The following is a 22,554-nucleotide window of genomic DNA, read 5'->3' as shown; positions in this document are numbered from 1 at the left end:
TGAATGGAAGAGAAGAAACTTTGTTTTAAATGTTAGTCAAATTTTTTTCAATTTAAATTAATTCAGTAAATACCAAATGCCTATTGTGCTGAGTGCTGGGGATATATAATAAATATAACAGTATCCTGTCCACAGGAGAAATGACGAAGTGAGTTAGATGCCTACTGAGGCATCTAACACAGGCTATATTTCTAACTCATACCAATACATTTTAGATGACTGAACAGTTAGATGTCAAAGTTCAAGGTGCGCACATACACATCTGACCTCTAAAACCACGAGAAGTGAATGTTTATGAAATGTTTAGATGAGAGAGATTTTCTGAGACTGGAAAACACAGAAGAAACTATAAAGAAAAAGAGATTTAATTATATAAAAGTTAAATAACAAAGCACAACATATAACAAAGCACATCATAAAGAAAATTCATAAAAAGTACATGCTATCTAATGGTGGAATAGTATTCTTAATAGATTAAATATACACAGAAAGTGCTAAGGAAAGCACTGACACCTTATTATAATGCAACATAAACAATCAGATGCCTATCAAAGTAGCAGAATCTTATTATTAAATCGTTTTTAATGACAGTACTGTGTCAGCTGTTCTTTACCACAGACATGCACTCCTAGTGCAGTATAACAGTAATGTTTGGAAATACCTTTTAAGAGATCTATTATCATCCCTTAAATCTTGAAATTCATTGCATTCCTCTTTTTATTTAGAAGATGCTATATACTGAAAAAGCCTAATGGATAAAGATGTTTTTCAGCTCTTTATGAAACTAAACATTTTAATTAAAAAAATAGAACAATCATTTTCTATGCAAATTGTATTGTGTACAACTACATAGTGACTAACAATAATATTTATCAAAAAGCTTTCTGGGAGTTTTATAAAAAATGCAAAGGGTGTAAACTTGTATGTGTATTAAAATGTTTAGTCCACAGGATGAAAATGATTTTTAGTTCCTTCTTTACATTTTTCTGCATTTTCTAAAATTACCGTATATTAACATTTTTACAACTAGAGGGTTAAATTTCCAATACATAATGTAAGCGTGTAGTGAGCATAGTAAGAGCGGTACCTCTAGTCAAGTGAAGAAATAAAGTGAAGAGTCAAGAAAAACAGAAACACAAAGTGACTAACCCTATGGGGGATGAGGAAATAGGGAAGGCCTTCCAGAAAAGGTGACACATCAGTCAGGTTTTAATAGGAGAAACAGGAGAGGTCTTGAGAAACACTCCTGTGAAGGAGGGTAACACATGCAAAGGCAGAGAAGCAAGAAATAGCAATATGTTGGTTCAAATGAAGTATTCTGAAGCAGCAGGGGTAGCTGGGTACCAATAATTTACAAGAGTTTAGGTTTTCATCCTTAGAAAAGAGAACTTGACTGAAAAGGACACTGCCAGCAGAGGGCATCACACCAGCTGTTTGCTACTTGGCGCTGCTATTGCTTTCCTTCATTTGCAGTTATTACTACAGATATTATTGCTACAGTAATTACTATAGCATTTGGGTCAATACAGTCCCTTTCTGCTCTTATCACATTATGTCATTCTGACTTTTCATATTCCCTTCCCCCATTATCTTTTAATTTTATAGAATTTGGTTTATCTGCAGAGATTTCCTAATAGTAGAAAGTACTAAAGCTCAATGTGAATTATTTTGGTTATGTTAAATAACAATTTCATAATAAAGCATACGATGGCTAATGGAAGCAGAAAAGTTATTGCCAGCATTTAAGACCTACTTAGGCAAGAGATGAAACAGATGGGGACATGAAAGTCTGCTTGTCTAAGAAGAAGGTGCAAATGGAAATAAAGTAATTTTAACCAAGAATAAAGGCCAACATTTCTTTCTTTTTTTAAGATTTATTTATCTTGAGAGACAGAGAAACAGTATGAGTGGGGGAGCGGTATAGAAGGAGAGAAAGACTCTCAAACAGACTTAACACTGAGCATGCAGCCCATTGCCAGCCTTGATCCCAGGACCCTGAGATCATGACCTGAGCTGAAATCAAGAGTCAGCTACTTAACCGACTGAGCCACCCAGGCCCCCCCGTTCAGGGATATCTTGCATGACAGTATGGAAGGTATGCTTAATTCAATGTGCATACGACCTGAAGCAGAAGGGTTAACTACCACATTACATGACACTCAAAAGATTTTAAAAGGCTGGAGATAAAATTTAACTTAAGGTACAGCAGTTGTGTTAAAATGTAACTGAAACACACAGGATGGAATATACATGGCTGAACAGCAGCATGTTTAAGAGAGACTCGGGAGTTTCAGCTGCTCATGAACTCAGCGCACTACTCAGTCATATGGCCTTGAAGAAAAGTTCTGCTGCAATAAAGGGCTGCATTGTACTTTCCGTTATACTGTACTTTACCAGACTATCCCGTTATACTAGAAAACCATCAGAACACAGGCAGGTGAGTATATTTAGTTAAGAAAGACACTGACAAGAAAGGACTCTTTCTAGAGTGACCAGGATACAAAGGTGATAGTCGAAATGAGGCCATATGAAGAACTCTGAAGGAGCTACAGATGTTTAGCCTACGGAAAAGACAAATCAATGGGCTCTTACTGCTCCCTGTCTCAAAATTACGTGAAGGATGCCCTGTGGAAGAGATAGATTTTATACTGTCCAAAGAGGAGAACTAAGACCAGTAGGAAAGCTACAGAAAAACAGATTATGACTCAATAGCATAAAGATCTTTCTAAAATTTAAACCATTTTTGGGCTCTTGGGTGGCTCAGTCGGTTAAACCTCTGCCTTCGGCTCAGGTCATGATCCGGAGGTCCTGGGATTAAGTCCCACACTGGGCTCCCAGCTCATCGGCGGTGGGGGGGTGGGGGGTGGGGAGGTGCTGCTTCTCCTCTGCCTGCTGCTCCCCTGCTTATGTGCTTGCTCTCTTTCTGTGTCTGTCTCTCTGACAAATAAATAAAATCTTTAAAAATATCAATAAAATAAAATTTAAACCATTTCAAAGGTGGAATGAATGGGCTGCCTTACAAGCCACGAAATGGCTATTATTCAAACATTGGCAGGGAGACCAAGATCTTGAAAGGTACGTTGTGGGGATTCTAGGTATCTGCCAAATTTGGGATTTTGTTCACCACTCCTTAAACGTCTCACGTGTTTTCAGATATTGAAGATGGTTCAGGAAATAGCAGTAACATGAATGAATTATAGGAAACAAAAAGAAGACGGACTAAAAAATGAGAATAATTTAAACCAGAGAGGTTATGTGGAAAGCTTCTAGGAAAAACAAATACAGTCAGTGATAACTAGTTCTGATATAGTTCTGAGGGTTTTTTTGATTGCATAAATGTAGCATATGCAAAATTAGTATTTTCTTAAATGCCAATTTTTGAAAATAGCTCTTTAAATTAGATCTATACTACTTTTTTAAGGGATGGGTTTATTTATTAAAAAAAAAATTTTTTTTAAATAATCTCTACTTCGAATATGGAGCTCACACTCATAACCCTGAGGGGAAGAGTGATACGCTCTTTGAACTGAGCCAGCCAGGTACCCCCTGGTAAGACCAATAGTATTTTTACAGTAATATATTTCAACTGCTTATCTTCCTTGAAAATGGCATTCTTTTTTTTTTTTTTTTAGTACAGTTGACAAATGAGATTATATTAGTTTCAGGTGTACAACTTAGTGATTCAACGACTCTGTATGTCACGCTGGGTTCACCACCAGTGTAGCTGCCCTCTGTTACCATATGATGCTATTACAATACCACTGACTATATTCCCATTCTGTACCATTTATCCCTAGGACATAGTCATGCCATAAATGGAAGCCTGTATCTCCCATTCCCCTTCACCCATTTTGCCCATCCCCTCCATTCTCATCCTCTTTGGCCATCAATATTTGTTCTTTGTATTTATAACTCTCATTCTTTTTGTTTATTCATTTGTTTTTCAGATTCCACATATAAGTGAAATCATATTATATTTGTCTTTCTCTGTCTGACTCTTCACTTAACATTATACACTCATGTTGTTGCAAAGGGCAAGACCACATCCTTTTTTTGTGGCTGAGTAATATTCCAGTGCATGTGCACATGTGTAGATCATTACCCATTCATCTATCAGTGGACACTTGGAGTGCTTTTCTATCTTGCCTATTATAAATAATGCTGCAATAAACATGGGATACGTATGTCTTTACAAATTAGCGTTTTCATTTTCTTTGAGTAAATACCTAATAATGGAACTACTGGATCATATGATAGTTCTATTTTTTAATTTTTTGAGGAACCTCCATACTGTCTTCTACAGTGGCTGTACCAGTTTGCAATCCTAATAGTGCATGAAGGTTCCTTTTCCTTCACATCCTCACCAACATGTATTATTTTTTGTCTTTTTGATTTTGGCCATGCTGACAGGTGTAAGGTAGTATCTCTTTATGGTTCTGACTGGCATGTCCCTGATGGTTAGTGATGCTGAGCATCGTCTCATATGTTTGTTAGACAATGGCTTTTCCTTACCCAGTATGTGACGAGTATACTTTTTGTTCCCATTTATTTCCAGAAAACGCAATGTGCCTTGTGTTCATTATGACCACGTGATCCCCACAGTCACCTAGATTTAAAAAGAACAAAGAAAAAAAGATTTTATAATGAAAGCCATGACTTTAAGAAAAAGTGATCTTGGTTATTTATAAAGCTTTTCAAAATCTAAACAACACATTAAAAAATATAAAACAAGTCACAGTGCAACACCAAAATCCTTGAACAGGATTTTGCTGTTCTATTCCTCTTTAACATAACATCTAAGTATAGAAAGAGTTGGCCAGACATTTGGAAAATCTCAACACTGGAAGGTAATAGAGAATATAATAAAGATGCCAATAATAACAACACATCGTTGAAAGGCAAACTATTGTTATTCCTATTGTCCTTTCCCATTAATAATCACACTTTGCTAAAATGTTTATATTAACATACCTTTAAATATCTAATACAAACTTTCCCTTAAAAATAGACGACAAAATGAAAACAATACGCATATAGAAGTAAAAAGGTATGTTTTACCAACAGGCAAATTGAAAACAAATGTAAAACATCACAACTGATTATTCTTCCCAAATTCAGAGAACAATAGAGTACTATGATCTTATGCTTAACTACTAACCCACGGCTTTTTCCACCCATATTTTAACTAGCTACATTTAAACTGCCACTCTCAATTACGACAACATGCATATCTGATAAGACAGATGGCCTAAGAATGAAAATATATGTATTAGATTAATTTTCCAGTGCAAGTACCCCTAAATTTGCCTGTTCATCTAAAAAAAAGTAATAAAATAAGTCAACATGCAGTTTTCACAGAAGTCACTGTACATTATAAGATCAAATAATCAGAAACTTTTTTTAAATGCCTATTTTAGGGGTGTCTGGGTGGCTCAATCATTAACCATTTGCCTTCAGCTCAGGTCCTGATCCAGGGTCCTGGGACTGAGCCCCATGTCCTCAGGCTCCCTGCTCAGCGGGAAGCCTGCTTCTCCCTCTCCCACTGCCCCGCTTGTGTTCCCTCTCCTGCTGTGTCTCTCTCTCTGTCAAATAAATTTTAAAAATTAAATAAATAAATGCCTATTTTACTAACAGGGAAACTTTTAAAAAGATTCTAAAAGCTTATTTATTTCAAAAAATGAAAAAATAAATATAAATAAATATCATATATGGAAACTAAGGATTACATTATCAGATTCTATGCAAAGCTTTGAATGTGAATGACCGCAATTTCAGAGAGAAGTACATAGTCTATGTGGAACAAGGATAAAGGAAAGAGGATAAAGCAGTAGGTTTTCTTTACCACAGTGAAAGGGAATCTAGAAATATAAAGGAAAGGCCCAGAAATTTACTGTGAGTGGGCTGAAAAGACAGTTTTGTGTTTGGCGAATTGCCGGAAGTTCCTAAAAGTGACGGACAGTGGGCTACTAAGGCAACTGGGCAAATGAATGAGAAAAACAAAGATGGTGAGAAGAGATCTACACCTTTTCAGAGAATACTGAAGTTACCTTAGTTCTGGAGCAGACATTTACAGCTGAAGAAGCCAAGGCCTGCTAAGATAAAGTGATCTGCCAAAGCTCTCACACCGTGTTATTTAACACCTGTTCTGGCTCTTTCCGTGACACTTATGTGGAGGAAAAATGAAATTTTTACACAAATAAAAGCTGAACTTATTTATAACATGTTACTTAAGCTTTGAGAATGCAAAAAGCACCTTAAGCTACTCCAAACAAAGTTACTCTCATTTGTAGAGATCAAAAAGGATCTTTCAAAGGACATTAGAAAGAATACTACAGAGCAGATGAAAATCACGTTTTCTCATCTCTAAGGTATGAACATCTCATCTGGGAAAAGCTATTCTCCCTCAATAACTTATACCAGATCTCTATTAAATATGTTCTTAGAAGCACTTCTCTGACTCTAAATAGAACTAACCAGCAATTAAATATTTGGGTTTTTTACTGTATTACATATTAAAACAAAAGCCAATATCATTAAAGGCTAAAATCCTGAATACAGTATAATCATTTCTGTCTAAATTTCTTGTTAAATGGACAGATTTCATTTTAAAGTTTTAACTAAAAAATTATGCTTTATAAAATGCACCAAATGAATATAAATTGGAACCCTGTTGCCTGATGAAGAGATGTTCCAAGAGAAATTTCTTCCAGATTAAAAAAAAGTAAGAGTTCAGTAAGTAATTTTTAGAATAGGAATTGTGAGTTTAGTTGTAAAAATTCTCACCTTAGATGTGTAATGTTATTTGACTCTTTTTTATAATATTCAGTGCTAAACTAAATAAATGAAATAAATTAATTAATTTAAAAAATCAGGTGCCAAATAAATTCAGACAAAATCAATCAAAGTGGAAACTCAAAAGCTTCCTGTCAGGAAACTGAAGGTCTCATGAGGAGTGACACGATCAGGGGTGTTTCTCAGTTCTATAGCTTCAGTATTTTGGCTCATTTTCTCCCCAAAGCTAGAACTCACATTTTTTTTCCTCCAAATTGCCTGGGAGAAAGGAAGTAACATTCAGTCTGTATCCTCCACATGCGAGGGCCTGAGCTCGGCCTCTCATGTTCACTTTCTGGCACTGCAAGTCTCACATCATCGAAGTGGGCTTTATCCACCTCCTCCCTCCCAGCAGCTTATTTTTTAATGAGCAAATGGAGTCAGAGGTTGAACAACTCTGCTATGACCGCATGGCTAATTAAGTGGTGAAGTTAAGATTCAAATACAATTCTAGTGACTTCAAAGACAAATTTTATCCTCTTTACTACACCAGGATGGCAAAGAGGTGGCAGGGGTAACGGCATTTGGAGGCAGTGATATCAGTCACTAACTGATCACGCACACCTTTCCACTAAGTTCTGAGGACAGCTCCGAAATCCTTCTCAACGGACTCTTCCTAGCTTAAAGTTATGTGTCACTGATGGGGGAACAGAAGGCTGGCTAAGGACAAAGCAAAAGCTGACACCCTGCAACCTTCCCTGCCCCGACTCCTGGGTGAGACATATGTGACATTCTTTAAGAAATCTCCCAACTATCTTCACGTTAATACCAGGCTAGAAGAAAAAACCTTGATGATGACAAGGCCTCAAGGCATCCAGTCTCTTATAGGCCCTCTTTAGCATATGAAAGTACTACTGAAACCTCTCTTTTCCTTACCTCCCCCAACCCCATCCTATATAACCTGCCACCCCTCACAACCCTGGGGCAGCAGCTCTTTCTGCCATGGGTCCTGTCCCTGTGTTTTAATAAACCACCATTTTGTACAAAAGAGGTCTCAAGAATTCTTTCTTGGTCATCCGCTCCGGACCGCACCCCACCGAATCTCATTTATATTCTAAGACTTCATCATCACCTTTGTACTTCACCACATACCAGTTCTTCAGATAAGGTATTCAAAGAGACCTACAGCATAGCCTCAAAATTTCTAGTCTTATTTACCAGTTCTTTCCTACACCAAAGTTCGTACAAGGTAAGCCATACGACTTGCTATACTTGCTATTCCCTGAAGAATTATTCCATTACTTCTATTCAAAACACACACACACACACACACACACACACACACAAATGTATATACAGATCCTATCTTTTCTTTGCTCCTTCCACTAGAAATACTCTCCTGACATATTTCCACTTGCTAAATTTTATCCATAAAAATTCAAGTTCCACATAAATATCAAGTTCCAAAATAAATACCAGTCCTTCCATAAAGCCTTTCCTAACACCAAAGCCAAGTCCTTTAAGTCCACAAAGATGCCTGAATTTCTCTTACGATACTGATTTAACTCTATTTTGTCCTATCGTTTGCATATTTTATTCTCCACCTACATCACAAGTTTCCTTCTGAGGATTCTTAATGTAGACTCTTATATAATGGGAGTTACCAGTCACAATAAGTGTTAAAAAAAATTCCTGGCGTTCACTTTAATGTAAATAGGGCTTGTTCTTTTTTTTTTTTTTTTTTTTGGTTTTGAACCTTTAATGAGAAAAAGAAATATATTGAGCTCAAGAACACTGTGTTTCATGTGTCACTGGGTCAAGGTATGGGAATACAAGACAGACCTAACAAACATATTATACATAAAACCATTCGTGGTTACAGACTGAAAAACTAGTGCCTGGCGCGGTTAAGTCTCGGTTTCCTCATCACTCAGCAGCATGTTAGGGATTCCGCGACTGATGGGGAACAGACGTCCAGACTCTGGGCACTGCAAAGTGCCCTCCAGCACATCCACCTCCAGCAGCAAGTGGTGCATCTGCCTCAGGAATTTCTCATCATGCTCATACCCTTCAATCGGCCCCTTGGGCACCTCGACCAGATGCAAGGTATCCGCCGCCTCCAGAAGCGCCGCCCACTCCACCTTGGGTATCATACGCGCCACGAAGTCGGGGTTGAACTCCACCGGGTTGACGCGGACCTCCGTGGCCTGGAGGCGCAGTGGGAAGCCACGGGGCCCCACCCCCCGCACATGCGAGCTCAGCAGGTTGTGGGTGAGCAGCTTCATGTCAATAGGGCTTGTTCTATCATGCCTGGCTCCCATTCAGTTCCTTTCCTAGATTACATGGGAGACACTCCTGGTTCTTACCTTAGAAATAGGACCATTCAAAATTGTCTGAGCTACTCAGATTCCATACAAGGGTAGATTCAGACGGAGATGTATATAAGCTTGGTAGGATTCTCTTCCAAATCTGCTTTATATTCCTTTTCCATTGACTGATTAATTAATCTACTTACCACTTACTAATGCCGGGTACTGTTCTTGATGTTGGGAATATAGCAATGAATGCAACCGAAATCCCTGTTCATAGTAAATCTTACATTCCAGTGGGATGAGCTAGACAATAAACAAGTAAGTAAAATACACAGTATGCCAGGAGCTGATAAATATAGGGGGGATAAAGAGTAATACAGAAGTATTATTAATTGGCACAGATTCTTGTGTTTTAACTTCCCTGGGACAAAGGTCCAGAAGTGCAACTGATATATGGTAAACTTCTGTTTAGTTTTGTAAGAAACGGCCACGTTCTTTTCCAGACTGGCTCTACCATTTTACATTCCTGCCAGCAATGTGGAAGTAATCTGGCTTCTTTGCAGCATCAATAGCATTTGTTGTTGCCACTATTTTTCATTTCAGCTGTTCTGATAGATGTGCAATGGTATCTCATTGTGGTTTTAATCTGCATTTCCCTAATAACTAATAATGAATTTTTTTACGTGTTTATTTGCCAACACATAATTGGTCATGTACTTTGCTCATTCTCTAATTATATGTTTGTTTATTTCTTGTGGGCTGTATGGTTGGCAAATATTTTCCTTCAGTCTGTAGCTTATCTTTTCATCCCCATTCACAGCACCAAATCCTTGTTTAAAAGTTCTTTGGTTTAGGGGCGCCTGGGTGGCTCAGTTAGTTAAGCATCTGCTTTCAGCTCAGGTCATGATCCCAGGGTTCTGGGATTGAGCCCTGCATCAGACTCTCTGCTCTGTGGGGAGCCTGCTTCTCCCTCTCCCTCTGCTGCTCCCCCTGCTTGTGCTCTCTCTTTCTCTCAAATAAATAGAATCTTCAAAAAAAAAAAAAAAGTTCTGTGGTTCAGCTCAGTGGTTTTAAAACTGTATTTGATAGAGATGTCAGGTTCTGAGAAGGTGACTCACAGGAGCAAGGGTCCAGCATCTTCTCCCTCCTTTGGCCAGCGCAGCACTGCTTTGCTTGGTTTTGTTTTTTTAAAGATTTACTTATTTGAGAGAGAGAGCACGCGCGTGTGGCGGGTAGCAGCAAATGGAGAGGAAGAGAGAGTCTCAAGCAGACTCTGTGCTGAGCATGGAGCCTGATACGGGGCTCTACTTCATGACCCTGAGATCATGACCTGAGTTGAAACCAAGAGTCAGACACTTAACCAAGTGCACCACTGATGCCCCCCAGTGCAGCACAGTTTTTATATATTGGGTCTCTGTACTTCCGTTTCAGAAATGTTTAAAAAATAGCGATTTCAATTTAGTGATAAATAACAAAATTTGCTTTGGTCATTATGTTTGTTTCCAGCCTTGAAAGATAAATGTCCAAATGCCTAATTCAATATTATTTTTGGCATCCCTGAACTTGAGCATAGCCAACATGACAGATGACCATGTAGGTTACCACAAAATCTACTGACTGTAAAGACACTGTGATAGGAATTAAGGTGTGTTGTTTAAATTTACCGATAATATCTAAATATTCACTTCTAAAGGAGTTAAGTATTCTGGATGTAACCTGGAACAAAACTCTCCTTCACTGCTTTGTACCGTGATATTCGAGGAGTGGAAAAATAAATGTGTAATTAAGACTGCAAAATTAACGGGGCACCTGGTTGGCTCAGTTGCTAAGTGTCTGCCTTCACTCAGGTCATGATCCCAGGGTCCTGGGATCAAGCTCTACATTGGGCTCCCTGCTCCTCCCTCTCAAGTCCCCCTGCTTGTGTTCCTGCTCTCGTCGTCTCTCTGTCAAATAAATAAATAAAACCTTAAAAAAAAAAGATTGTAAAACTAAGATGATGCAGTAATTGACATTTGAAATAAATTGACACTGAACTCAATAGTAAGAGAGAAAAATGTTAGCTTGGCACCTTTTAAAACAGCATTCCTAAACTTTTTTTTTCCTAATAAGTCCTTTCAAGATGTAAATTAGTAATACAAGGCAGAATGCTAGATGTTAGACTAGATCTAATCTAATCTTTGTTAAACTGTCTGGTGTGCTAACATTCATAATGTTAACAACTGTGTGCAACTTGTATTGTTTCATTTTATGCAGGTCAGGAGTATTTTAAGATAATCCAATAACTAGAAAATGCTAAAGAGAAGTTTCTGCTTCTTTTTAAAAATGTATTTATTTATTTATTTTTAAAAGATTTTATTAATTTGAGAGAGAGAGAAAGCATGAGTAGGAAGAGGGGCAAAGGGAGGGGAAGAGGGAGAAGCAGGCTCCCCACTAAGCAAGGAGCCCAATGTAGGGCTCGATCCCAGGACCCTGGGATTATGACCTGAGCCGAAGGCAGACATGCTGAGCCAAGCTGACCTTCTCTGCTGCTTTTAAATGATCATACAGTCCTCCTCAATATTTTGAACTGTGAGCAGCAAAAAGAATGGAATCCTCACGAAGAGTAAGTTGTAATCCTAAATTACCATGTGTCCTTTCTTTTCATTTATCAGTGACAAAGAAACATGCTCAAAAAGCTCTCGGGTCCCAAATTCAGAAGGACAGCTCTAATTAGAAAGAAGAAGGAATGCTTTTCCTAGTTCCACATTATTTCCAGCTCAACACAGACCACATTTTCCATAAAAAAAAAAGAAAATCTTGTAAGTGGAGAGCTCATTTTCTACAACACTTGACAAAGTCCACTCAACCTACAAAGCAGTTCAAATGTTATATATATCATGTTTAGATATATTACTGGCTAACTTTTATCTTTTATTTATTTATTGTTTTGTTGGCTAACTTTTAAAATCTCCTGGATATACGACCATCACTTATAGTGTTATTCTTCTGGGAAACTGTATGTCAATTTTCAAAAAAACATGTTTCCAGTGATTGTGAGCACATAATACTTGCTTAATAAGTGCTTATTAAGCCAATAAAGCACTGGGTGTGGTGCATAAACAATGAATTTTGGAACACTGAAAAGAAAAAAATATATAATGCAAAAAAAATAAACTTAGAACGTGAAATGTTTATTAAGTTGAAAATTGTTTGCAATTTAAGTCTTGACTTTAGTGACATCTTGTGGATATAAAGTTTTGCTGATTATGTTATGCATTAAAATGTATAATGAAACAAAAATAACTCTTTGTCTTTAAAATGTAAATTTTTAATTTCATAGAAATGCTATTCTCCTTTACTAGAAAAGGATGACCAGATAGGCAGCCACAAAAGCTCATCTGGTTTTCTAGCAGAATGTTCTCATTAGGTACCTAAGGAATACATTTCCAATAACGACCTGCTTACCGGAAAGCAGAACTTTAATTCAGTGAACCGGTAAGTGCTATACTTACTACTATTTCTACTTTTCCCAAATTTTGTACTGTTTGTATTTCTACAAAAACAACCTAAGAGATCTCGTATATCACCTTGTTAATAACACTGCTAAGGTTTAAAAAAAAAAAATCAGCAGGAAAACACTGTTTAAGCAGCTAAGAATCAGCACAGTAAAGTGGAATGGGTAATATTATTACCCGAGGAAACAAAGTACTTGGGTTCTGGTCCCAGTTCTATTATAATCTAGCAGCTAAGTGACAGTGAGAAAGTCACTTTATTCTTCTGATTTTAGTTTTCTCATATAAATAAAAAATAAAAAATAAATATTAAATAAAAAATAAAAAATAAATATCAAATAAAAAATAAATGAGGCAGAAAAAATATCTGAAGGCCTAAGGAATTAATTTCTATGACTTGGTAATTCGAGGACTACAGCATTCTCCTTGTCTGCCAAAAAAGATTTTTAAAGTAAAGAAATTTCTAATCAGTCATGTGTAAGTCTGCTGATCACTATTTTACTTTGGAAGTCCAAGTGCTCCTCATTATTCACAGATTCTACGTTACGAATTTGCCTATTCTCTTCAAACTTCTTTGTAATCTTAATGCCTACGGTGTTTTCTCGGTCATTTGCAGACACACGCACATCAGTGAAAAATGTGAATGGCTTGATGCACTCGTTTCAACTGAGGTCAAATAATGGAATGCACTGACTGTCTTTTGTTTCGACTCTTTTACCATAAACAAGTGTCTCTTTATGGTCCACTTAATCCTAGCCTTTTGGCATTTTTGTGCTTTTTAAAGTGCCTTTACTTTTTAAATATCCCTCAAGTCTGATGCTTAAGTGCTGTGTCGTGTTCCTAAGTGCAAGAAGGTTCCAGTGTGTCTTACAAAGAAAATGTGTGTTCAATAAGCATTATTCAGTCATGAGTTACTCTGTGGTTGGCCGTGAGGTCAACAAAATGTATGTTAAACAAGGTGTCTTTAAACAGAAACACACATAAAACAAACAAGACTATGTACTGACTGGCTGACCAAAAAATGTTGTGACCAGAGGCTCATAGGAACCTAACTCTGTGTGTCCCCTAGAAGCAATGGTCAGGCGTCCACTCTCATTGAGCACTCATGGTTACTTTAAAGACCAGACCTACAGTGAATAATGAGGACTGTGCTCATAAAACATTTTCTTGAAAGTGTCATTCCACAAAACGTTTCTGACAAGCATCTCTGAAGGACCAGACATTGTACTAAGTGCTTGCAGAACAAAGATCACCATGACAGAATCCTTACATTCAAATTCTGTACTTAAAGACGGCTCGGGCTGTGGGCTTACTGTGAAATTTTCATTAAGGGAAGAGAAAGATGAGGACAGCAAGTAAGAGAAATGGAGGAACTCCTATGTTCTTGCTCTTACCCAAATCAAACCATCTACACATCTTTTCCTCCTCGGTCCACAGATCCCAAATCTAACTTAGCTGAAATGCTACAGCCCTGATTGAAAGTAATTTCTTCATTCTCAAAACTAGTATTCATGAATGCATATATCCACTCAAAAAGCATTTATGCTGTCCAACTATGTGTCAAACACTATTCTAGGCATTTCTAGCTGTGAAAAATTCAGGCAAAGTTCCTGTCCTTTTAGAACTTCGTCTAGTAGAGGGAGGTGGATGATGCACATTTATATAGTATGTGCGATCAGTGAATGCTAATATTTTTTAAAAGGCAACATAAAGTATAGTAAGTGAAAGGGGGAGCTGACGGAGGCATTGGGTTAAGGTCTCTCTCAGGATGTAAGTAGGAGAAGTCTGAAAGATGTGAACGAGCAAAGCATAAATCTGGAAAAGCCATAAATCTGGAAAATCCCATGCAGGCAGCGAAAACAAAATGTGAAAAGGCCCTAAGGCAAAAATGTGTTGGCAGGTATATTAATGAAACAGTAGTAAGCCTTAAGTGGATTACTCAAGGGAGGTAGGAAATAAACTCACGGAGATAACAGGGACCACACCATGTAGTTCCTTGTAAGGCACTGACAGAACTTTGGCTTTTGCTTTGACTCTCATTTGGAAAAGATAATTGTAATTGATCTGGGGAGAAAAGACCCTACTGGGGCAAGAACAGAGGCAAGGAGATCAGTGAGGAGGCTTTTGGAATAATCCAGATTAGAGAGTACAGTGGTTTAAAATTACAGTAGAAGAGAGAGTTAATGAGAAGTGACTAAATTTCAGATATATATATATTTCTTTCGGGTACATATATTTTTTCATATACACACACATATATATATACACATAGACACACACACTTTACAGGGAGTTGAACAAAGAGCAGTCAAAAATGAAGATAAGACTTTTGACTAGAGTAAGAAAAAGACTAGAGAAGCTGTTAATTGATATGGGGAAACTAGAAATAACAGGTTGGTATGGGTGGGGGAAATCCAAGAAGTAAGTATCTCCAAGTTAAACACATGTAACATGCTGGAGATGTCTACCAGACACCTAAGAACATTTGCTGAGTAGCAATATGGTTATATAAGTCTGGAATACAGGAAAAAGGTCAAAAATGAAGATATAAATTTGGGAGCTATAAGCATAATAAAAGATATTAAAGATAGAGATACGAAACTGAATGTGATTACTTAATGAATGTGATGGGATCCAATGACCAGGTTCTAGAGCACTCCTAATTTTTAATGAGAGAAGACTGGGCAATTAGAAAGTTGACAAGAATAAAGGAACTGGGAAGGAGGAACTAACAAGAGAATGCGTCCAAGAACAAATGAAGAACGTGTTTAATAAGAAAGTTCTTTACACGAAAACTAGCCTGGACTCCCCAAAAGGTTAACTGCAAGAAGAAAATAAGACAAGGATTATTCTTTTTTTTTTTTTTAAGATTATTTATTTATTTATTTGACAGAGATCACAAGTAGGCAGAGAGGCAGGCAGAGAGAGAGGAAGGGAAGCAGGCTCCCCGCTGAGCGGACAGCTCAATGATGCAGGGCTCGATCCCAAGACTCCAGGATCATGCATGCCCTGAGCTGAAGGCAGAGGATTCAACCCACTGAGCCACCCGGGCACTCTAGACAGGATTATTCCATATTAAAAAGATTAGCGGCGCTTGGGTGGCTCAGTCATTAAGCATCTGCCTTCCGCTCCAGTCATGATTCCAGGATCCTGGGATCAAGCTCCCACATCGGGCTCCCTGCTTGGCAGGAACCCTGCTTCTCCCTCTCCCACTCCCTCTGCTTGTGTTCCCTCTCTTGCTGTCTCTCTCTCTCTCTCTCTCTGTCGAATAAATAAATAAAATCTTAATAAATAAATAAACAAATAAATAGACTATGGGAACATAACGACTGAAGGCAATACATAAACCTTGGTTGGATCCTGATCTAAAAAAAATTAACAGCTATAAAGAACATTCTTGGAACTACTAAAGAAATTTGAAAATGCACCAGATATTAAACTACACGATTAAATCATGTTTATTTTGTTATGTGTGATAATGGCTTTTTGGTTATATAGGGAAGTATTCTTATTCTTAGAAGACATAAGCTGAAGCATTCAGGGGGATTTACTATGACATCTGCAACTTATTTTCCAATGATTGAGTAAAAAATTACATAGCAAATTATGTATTAAATATAACATATATATTAGATGGTAAATTATAACTGTAATCTGGGTGGAGGGTATAAAATCACTGTACTACTCTTTGAGCTTTTCTGAAAATGTGAAAACTTTCACAATAAAAGTTACAAAAATGTAAAGGGCCAATAACTCAGTGGAAATATGGTCAAAAGACACGTACAGACATTTCACTGAAGAAGAAATGATAAAAGGTCAATAAAGAGAAAAGGATACACAGCACCAATTGCAATCAGGACAATGCAAAACAATCAAGAGACTGTATTTCCCGTCTACCAGAGTAGTCAAACTTAAAGAGAATGAAAACATCAAGTGTTACTGAAGAGGAGGGATAATACAAGTTCTCTAGGACATCAGCATAAAGACTAACTAGTTCCCCATACACTTTTGAACCCAGTAACTCCTGTCCTGTAGACACACCTCGGAGAAACTCTTCCACATATGCACTGGGGAAAAGGTACAAGAATGCTGACAGTAATATTGTTTGTAATGGGAAAAAAAATTGGAAATAACCCAAATGTTGAGTATGTGCGTGTTTACTTCATCATTATAACTGTTGATTTTCTTTAAAAATGTTACATATATTTAAATAGGGATTTATTGGGCGCCTGGGTGGCTCAGTGGGTTAAGCCGCTGCCTTCGGCTCAGGTCATGATCTCAGGGTCCTGGGATCGAGTCCCGCGTCGGGCTCTCTGCTCAGCGGGAAGCCTGCTTCCTCCTCTCTCTCTCTGCCTGCCTCTCTGCCTCCTTGTGATCTCTGTCTGTCAAATAAATAAATAAAATCTTAAAAAAATAAATAAATAAATAAATAGGGATTTATTTACAACTTCATGATTCAAAAAGTTGAATGCAACTTTTTGCAGTTGATCAACTGCAAAAAATGTTGACAGGTCAAAAAAGATGAACAGTAAGAGGTGACACCTAGATCTTGCTGGGTGGTCCCTGAACTGCCAGGTTAAGTGAAGTCAATCAAAGCTACATGTAATAAGCAAAAGTCTTTTAGTATCAACACAATTTTTTTCTTTTGTTTTCAAAAAAGGTTACAGAAAATCAAATTTACCAATTAAAAACAGTAAACTTTTCATGTCGAGTTAGCTCTATCCATCTTTCTAGAGGAAAAGGTTTTTAGAAGAGAAGGCAAACTTATTTCTTCATTTTCAGAAACTCTACTCAAATGCACATAACCATATGAAGAAACATGTAAGAGTGAACATCTGATTTATAGTCTCAATCAGGAAATCTGAGAATGAAAGGAGGACTACTGATAATTTGCTATTGTAACGGCATGAAATGGGGCTCAGGCAAAGTGGTCTGTATGGTTTTTTTATGAATAAACCAAACTCATTTTAGTGCCCCAGTAGGTTTTTTTTGCAAGAATGGAATAAGGGATTGTAGCAAAAAAAGAGGTCCTCAGAAGTAGTTCAGGCAGATTTCTTCAAGATTCTATTCTGGTATGAAAATTATGGTTACTAGTGACAGATCTAAAATGATACTCACTCAGTTGATGGTATATAGGTTTATGCAGTCCTTGAAGTTTAGTTGATGCCACAGCAGCCAGTTTGCCAGGGGGCTGCATTTTCCCATCTAAAAGATACCAAACCCGAGCAAAAGTGGCCCATTGCTGGGGGAGGAAAAAGACAGAGAGAAAACAAAGAAAATTCTAATTAAAATGGAAATAATCAAATTTATTATTATATACTATCACATAATATTCTACAGTTAGCATCAATAATAGATCAAAAAGATCCTTTGATTGCTTAATTAAATTTGTTTGTTTTGTTTTCATCTCTATTTCTGGAAAAGGAGGTTCTTTTTTCATTCTACAAAATTTAAACACAGTAATTTTTCCTGACTGCTTTTCTATCTGCAATGTGGATGACACTTTATTTATTTATTTAATTTTTAAAAAGATTTTATTTATTCGACAGAGAGACAGCAAGAGAGGGAACACAAGCAGGGGGAGTGGGAGAGGGAGAAGCAAACTCCCCGCTGAGCAGGGAGCCCAACGTGGGGCTTGATCCCAGGACCCTAGGATCATGTCCTGAGTTGAAGGCAGACACTTCATGACTGAGCCACCCAGGCGCTCCCAATGATGCTTTATTTAAAACATTTCAAAGATATATTTTCCTTTATACTATGGCATTTTCTGGAATGGTAATGAGAAACTCTTACGAAAGTAGAAACTGTTTATAAAGGTCTTCAAAATTGTTTCGAGACTGACAGATATATTAAACTGGAAGATGAGTGACCAAGTGGGAACAGAAGACTATTCAGAAGTTCAATTCCATGGGAGAATACAGTAACAGAATATAGGTAGACAAGTACAGATGGATGATGCTGAATAAACTTAAATTTTAAATAGCTGCTTAGACATTTTTAAGCTGCCTCAGGCATACACCATTGTCTTTGCGGTACTCACCAGTAACATCAAATTCTAAGAAAATTCCAACCCAGAAAGATCTCAACCAGATGTTTTCTCTATGCATATACATAAGTTGCTGAAAAATGCTGGAAAAAATACAACAAAGCTAACTGGTTTTACTTTAAGTTTTATTATTACAAACTTCATATCAGCTTCTAAACTGCTCACCATTTCTGTTTTTCTCCTCTCTCACTTTTCTAGTTTCTATCTTGTTCTCTTCACACATCTTTTGTCAGGTTTATCTCTTAAGTATTTCATACATTTTGATGCCACTGTAAATGGCATTGTATTTTTAATTTAAATTTGATTGACTGTTGCTAGTATATAGACATACACTTCATTTTTTGCATGTTGGTCTTATAACCAGCAGCCTGCTAAACTTATGTATCAGATCTAATAGCTTTTCTTAGATTCCATCTGATTTTTTATATAATCATGTTGTTATGTTATCAGCACAAGGGAGAGAGAGGGAGAAGCAGGCTCCCTGCTGAGCAAGGATCCCAATGCATGGTTCGATCCCAGGATCCCAGAATCATGACCTGAGCTGAAGGCAGATGCTTAACCGACTGAGCCACCCAGGGACCCCCAAATATTATGCATTTCTATAACATATGAGGAAATTATAAAATTGAACATATACTAGTCATTCGATATGAAGGAATTATAAATAGCTTTTATCTTTGATAAATGGTATTGGGATTGTATTTCTTAAAAGAATCCTTATAGAGAAGATACTGAAATACTTATTTATGAAATAATAGGAGTCTGAGATTCACCTCAAATTCATAAGGAAGGGAAAGAAGTAAATGGGGGTACAAAGGCTATGAGGTTTTTGAAACTAAGTGATACCTACTTTTATATGTGAAATTCTCCATAATAAAGTTAAACAACAACAACAACAACAAACCTTCCTGACCTCACTTATCCACTGCTTCATTTCTTTCCTCTTTTATGGCAAAATTCTTCCAAAGAGGTTGTCTTTATTCTAATTTGTCTCTCCTCATTCTCTCTTTAACCTACTCCAGTCTGGCCTCCCATACCTGTCGCCCTCACTCTACCGCCTGCCAAAGTTACCAGGACCTTCATGTCACTAGATTTAGTGGACATCCACTGTCCAATTCTAAGCTTTCAGTATAGGTGATCATTTCCTCCTCCAGGGTATTCTTTCCTGACTTGATTCCAGGACACCACCCTCTGTGGGTTTTTTCCCCTGCTTTGCTTGTTCTCTTACCTTTTGCCTCTGAAATGTTGAAATGTCCCAGAGTTCAGTTCTCGGCCCTTCTCACTTCTCAATACATACTTCCTCAAAGACTACAACCAGACTCATAAGTTGAAATGCCACTTTCATGCTTAGGACTCTCAAATGCAGAAAGTTACATCTATAGCCTGGATCTTTAACCTGAACTCTACACTTGTCTCCAGCTTGTCCACTTGGCACCTGCACTACAGTGTTTTTTAAACCATATGTAGTTTTGTAGACTAGTTTTTCCCCATTCCATTGCAGATCCATTATTCTGATTAAAAAAACCCAAACTTTGTTTAAAAAAATTAAAATAGTCCCATATTATCCAATTGCTATGAACGTTTTAAAAATGTTTATTTCCTGTATTTGGCTCATCCAGGAGAGGTTAACAAGTAGTTCAAGAAAGAAATCACATTTGGAGCAGAACTGGGCTAAGAAGCATCTCAGACCAACATACCCAACACTGAACTCCTGCTCTTACACCTGAAACCGGCTTCAATCTCAGCCTTCCCTATCTCAGTTGAGGGCACACCCTTCCCCTCACCGAAACAGAAAACCTTGGAGTAACCCTGGTTTCTTCTTTTGCTGTCAGCTCACATTCAATCCTTCAGGAAATCCTTTTGGCTCCACCTTCAAACACAATCTGACCACTTTTCAACACTACGCTGTTCCTAGTTTGGTTTGTGCCACCATCACGTTTAGCCTCAATTACTGCAGTTGGTCTCCAAACGGATTTTTCCACCAATCCCCATTTCTGAACAGTCTAAACTCAGCGGCCAGAGCGCTCCTTTTCACACCTAAGTGACATCATGTTACTCCCTGACTCCAAATCTTTTCAGCGGATCCTCACTTTACTCAGTAATGAAAAAATCCTCACCATGATCCACAATGCCCTGTCTGACCCACCCTATTACTCTGACCTTTTCTCCGAATACCCTATCCGGGGGCGGGGAGCGGGGAGACAAGAAAAGTCCTGGCTGAAAAGAGAAGAAGTGCCCAGAGAACGACGAGCAGCAGCCACAATCACGACCCTCGTTTGTGCTTTCCCGAGGCATCCTGGCCCAGAGACTCAGATTTCCTGCCGACTCAGCATCACTAAGTCCACCTAAGCCACTGCCTTCCTTTTCCCGGTGTAATGAATTCCTTCAACCTACAAGATTTCGAGCTCACCTGTGGAGCCTTAGAGAAACTAGACATGTTTCCCCAGCAGCAGCACCGTCCTTTCCTCGGGATCAAGGCCAGACCTCAGCGTCACTGGCCCGGCGGGAAACGTATAAACCCAAGCATGACAGTTCCTAGGCCTGCCAGGCTTCGTCGGCTTCTCTGCTCTTCCTGGGTCTCCTCCAATCTTCCCATGGTAGCAGTTTCATTATGAAAGGAGGAAATAATGCAGTTACCGAAAGAATAACTCCCCGAAAGAACCCACCGGCCGGAAAAGCTGCAGCAAACAGACGGAAGGTGCACAATTTCCAGCCGACCTAAAGTGGAAGGGAACCGGAAGTACATCAGTAGCGCGCGACGATTTGGATGTGGAAACAGGGACTTGAAACAGTAGTTCAGCTCTAAGGAGATGGATCGGTACCTGCTCCTTGTGATCTGGGGAGAAGGAAAAGTCCAGTCCGCAGCAGGTGGGGAGGCGGAGCATGGGCCTGAGGGGTCGTCCGTTGAGGGTACCGAGAAGCTGCCGGGTAAGCGCGGGGCTGAGAATGAGCGGGAATGGCTTTCGGGGAGGGAAGAAATTTAAGTTTGCGATTAGGTTCTGCAGGGGAGGGACCTATCTCGAGTTCTCCCGGGCATTTGTTTCTCTCTGCGATCGGCCCGGTAAGGGCTGGCAAATGTCGTTATCTTCATGGAAAAATAGGGACAGATTTGTGGATGCAAAATTCCAGCTCTCAGAAGTTCTTAGCACAGTAAAAATTTAACTGAACAATTCTCTGCGCCTTAGCAATGGAATGTGTGCTTGTTGGAAATATATGCATTTAGTAGTGTTTCCGCCTTCTGTGTGTTCCAAATGCAGGTAATACAAAAAGGAACAAGATGGAAAAGGGTCTTATTCTCCTAGATTTTACATCCTAATGGGAGGAGACATCCCACACATAAACTAAGCTTAAAAAAAAAATGGTAAATTTAAAAACAATTGTAACCGTTTGAGATTGCACTCCTTTTTGGTGTTTCTGTCTGTAATCCGTATTGCATTTTATTTGTTTTGACTGGGCAAGCGTTTTGAGGAGAAAATGAATGTGGTTGTGTACAGAGTATTGTGACAGTTTCTATTCTCCGCTTTAAATTCTTTGGGGAGATTGTTGGATTTGTGTTAACTGACTAGCATGTACAAACTGGGCACCTTTCCTGTTTTCTCTGTTTGCATTTAATTTATTATATTGAAACTAAGACAGTTTGTAGTTCTTTTATGTACAACATAAAATTTTCTGTGTACAACATATTCTTGAGAGTCTCTGATGTTGAAATTGGAATATGCCTAGATTGCATAACTCTCGAGCCCAATGAGTTAGTATGTCTTTGCTTTTTCAGCTTTAACAGCAGCAAATGTTTATCATCTCCTGAAAAGAAGCATTAGAGCTTCAATGAATCCAGAAGATAGTACTTTTCCCGGTAAGTATAACAGAAGCCCCTTATTTCTCTGACACTGCATTTGTACTGGAAGTAAATGTAATTAATTTGATCACTTAAAGG

General features: G+C 38.1%; 3 protein-coding genes across 6 annotated transcripts in view; 1 reads left to right on the top strand and 2 right to left on the bottom strand.

The window, feature by feature from the left end:
• MRPL13 (mitochondrial ribosomal protein L13) overlaps positions 1-21,299 on the bottom strand; it is a 46,526-nt gene extending 25,227 nt beyond the window's left edge. The window contains exons 1-3 of the mRNA XM_032858414.1: positions 21,031-21,299; positions 17,693-17,816; positions 4,513-4,606 (exon numbers count right to left, since the gene is read on the bottom strand). Of these exons, the coding sequence (XP_032714305.1) occupies positions 4,513-4,606; positions 17,693-17,816; positions 21,031-21,057 (245 nt within the window). The 5' untranslated portion in view covers positions 21,058-21,299. The remainder of the gene's footprint in view (positions 1-4,512; positions 4,607-17,692; positions 17,817-21,030) is intronic.
• Positions 8,498-9,056, bottom strand: LOC116868283 (multifunctional methyltransferase subunit TRM112-like protein). The gene has a single exon (XM_032858415.1). It carries the CDS (start codon positions 9,054-9,056, stop codon positions 8,679-8,681), a length of 378 nt encoding a protein of 125 aa, XP_032714306.1. The 3' UTR covers positions 8,498-8,678.
• Positions 21,300-21,381: 82 nt separating the features above from the next.
• MTBP (MDM2 binding protein) overlaps positions 21,382-22,554 on the top strand; it is an 83,733-nt gene continuing 82,560 nt past the window's right edge. For all 4 annotated transcript variants that reach the window (XM_032858413.1, XM_032858412.1, XM_032858411.1 and 1 more), the window contains exons 1-2: positions 21,382-21,548; positions 22,393-22,473. In XM_032858413.1, coding sequence (XP_032714304.1) covers positions 21,431-21,548; positions 22,393-22,473 — 199 coding nt within the window. In that variant the 5' untranslated portion in view covers positions 21,382-21,430. The remainder of the gene's footprint in view (positions 21,549-22,392; positions 22,474-22,554) is intronic.

This window comes from Lontra canadensis, unplaced genomic scaffold, assembly GCF_010015895.1.
Source record: "Lontra canadensis isolate GAN:19392208 unplaced genomic scaffold, GSC_riverotter_1.0 scaffold15, whole genome shotgun sequence".
Taxonomy (NCBI): domain Eukaryota; kingdom Metazoa; phylum Chordata; class Mammalia; order Carnivora; family Mustelidae; genus Lontra; species Lontra canadensis.
This window is presented reverse-complemented; position numbering and strand designations above follow the sequence as displayed.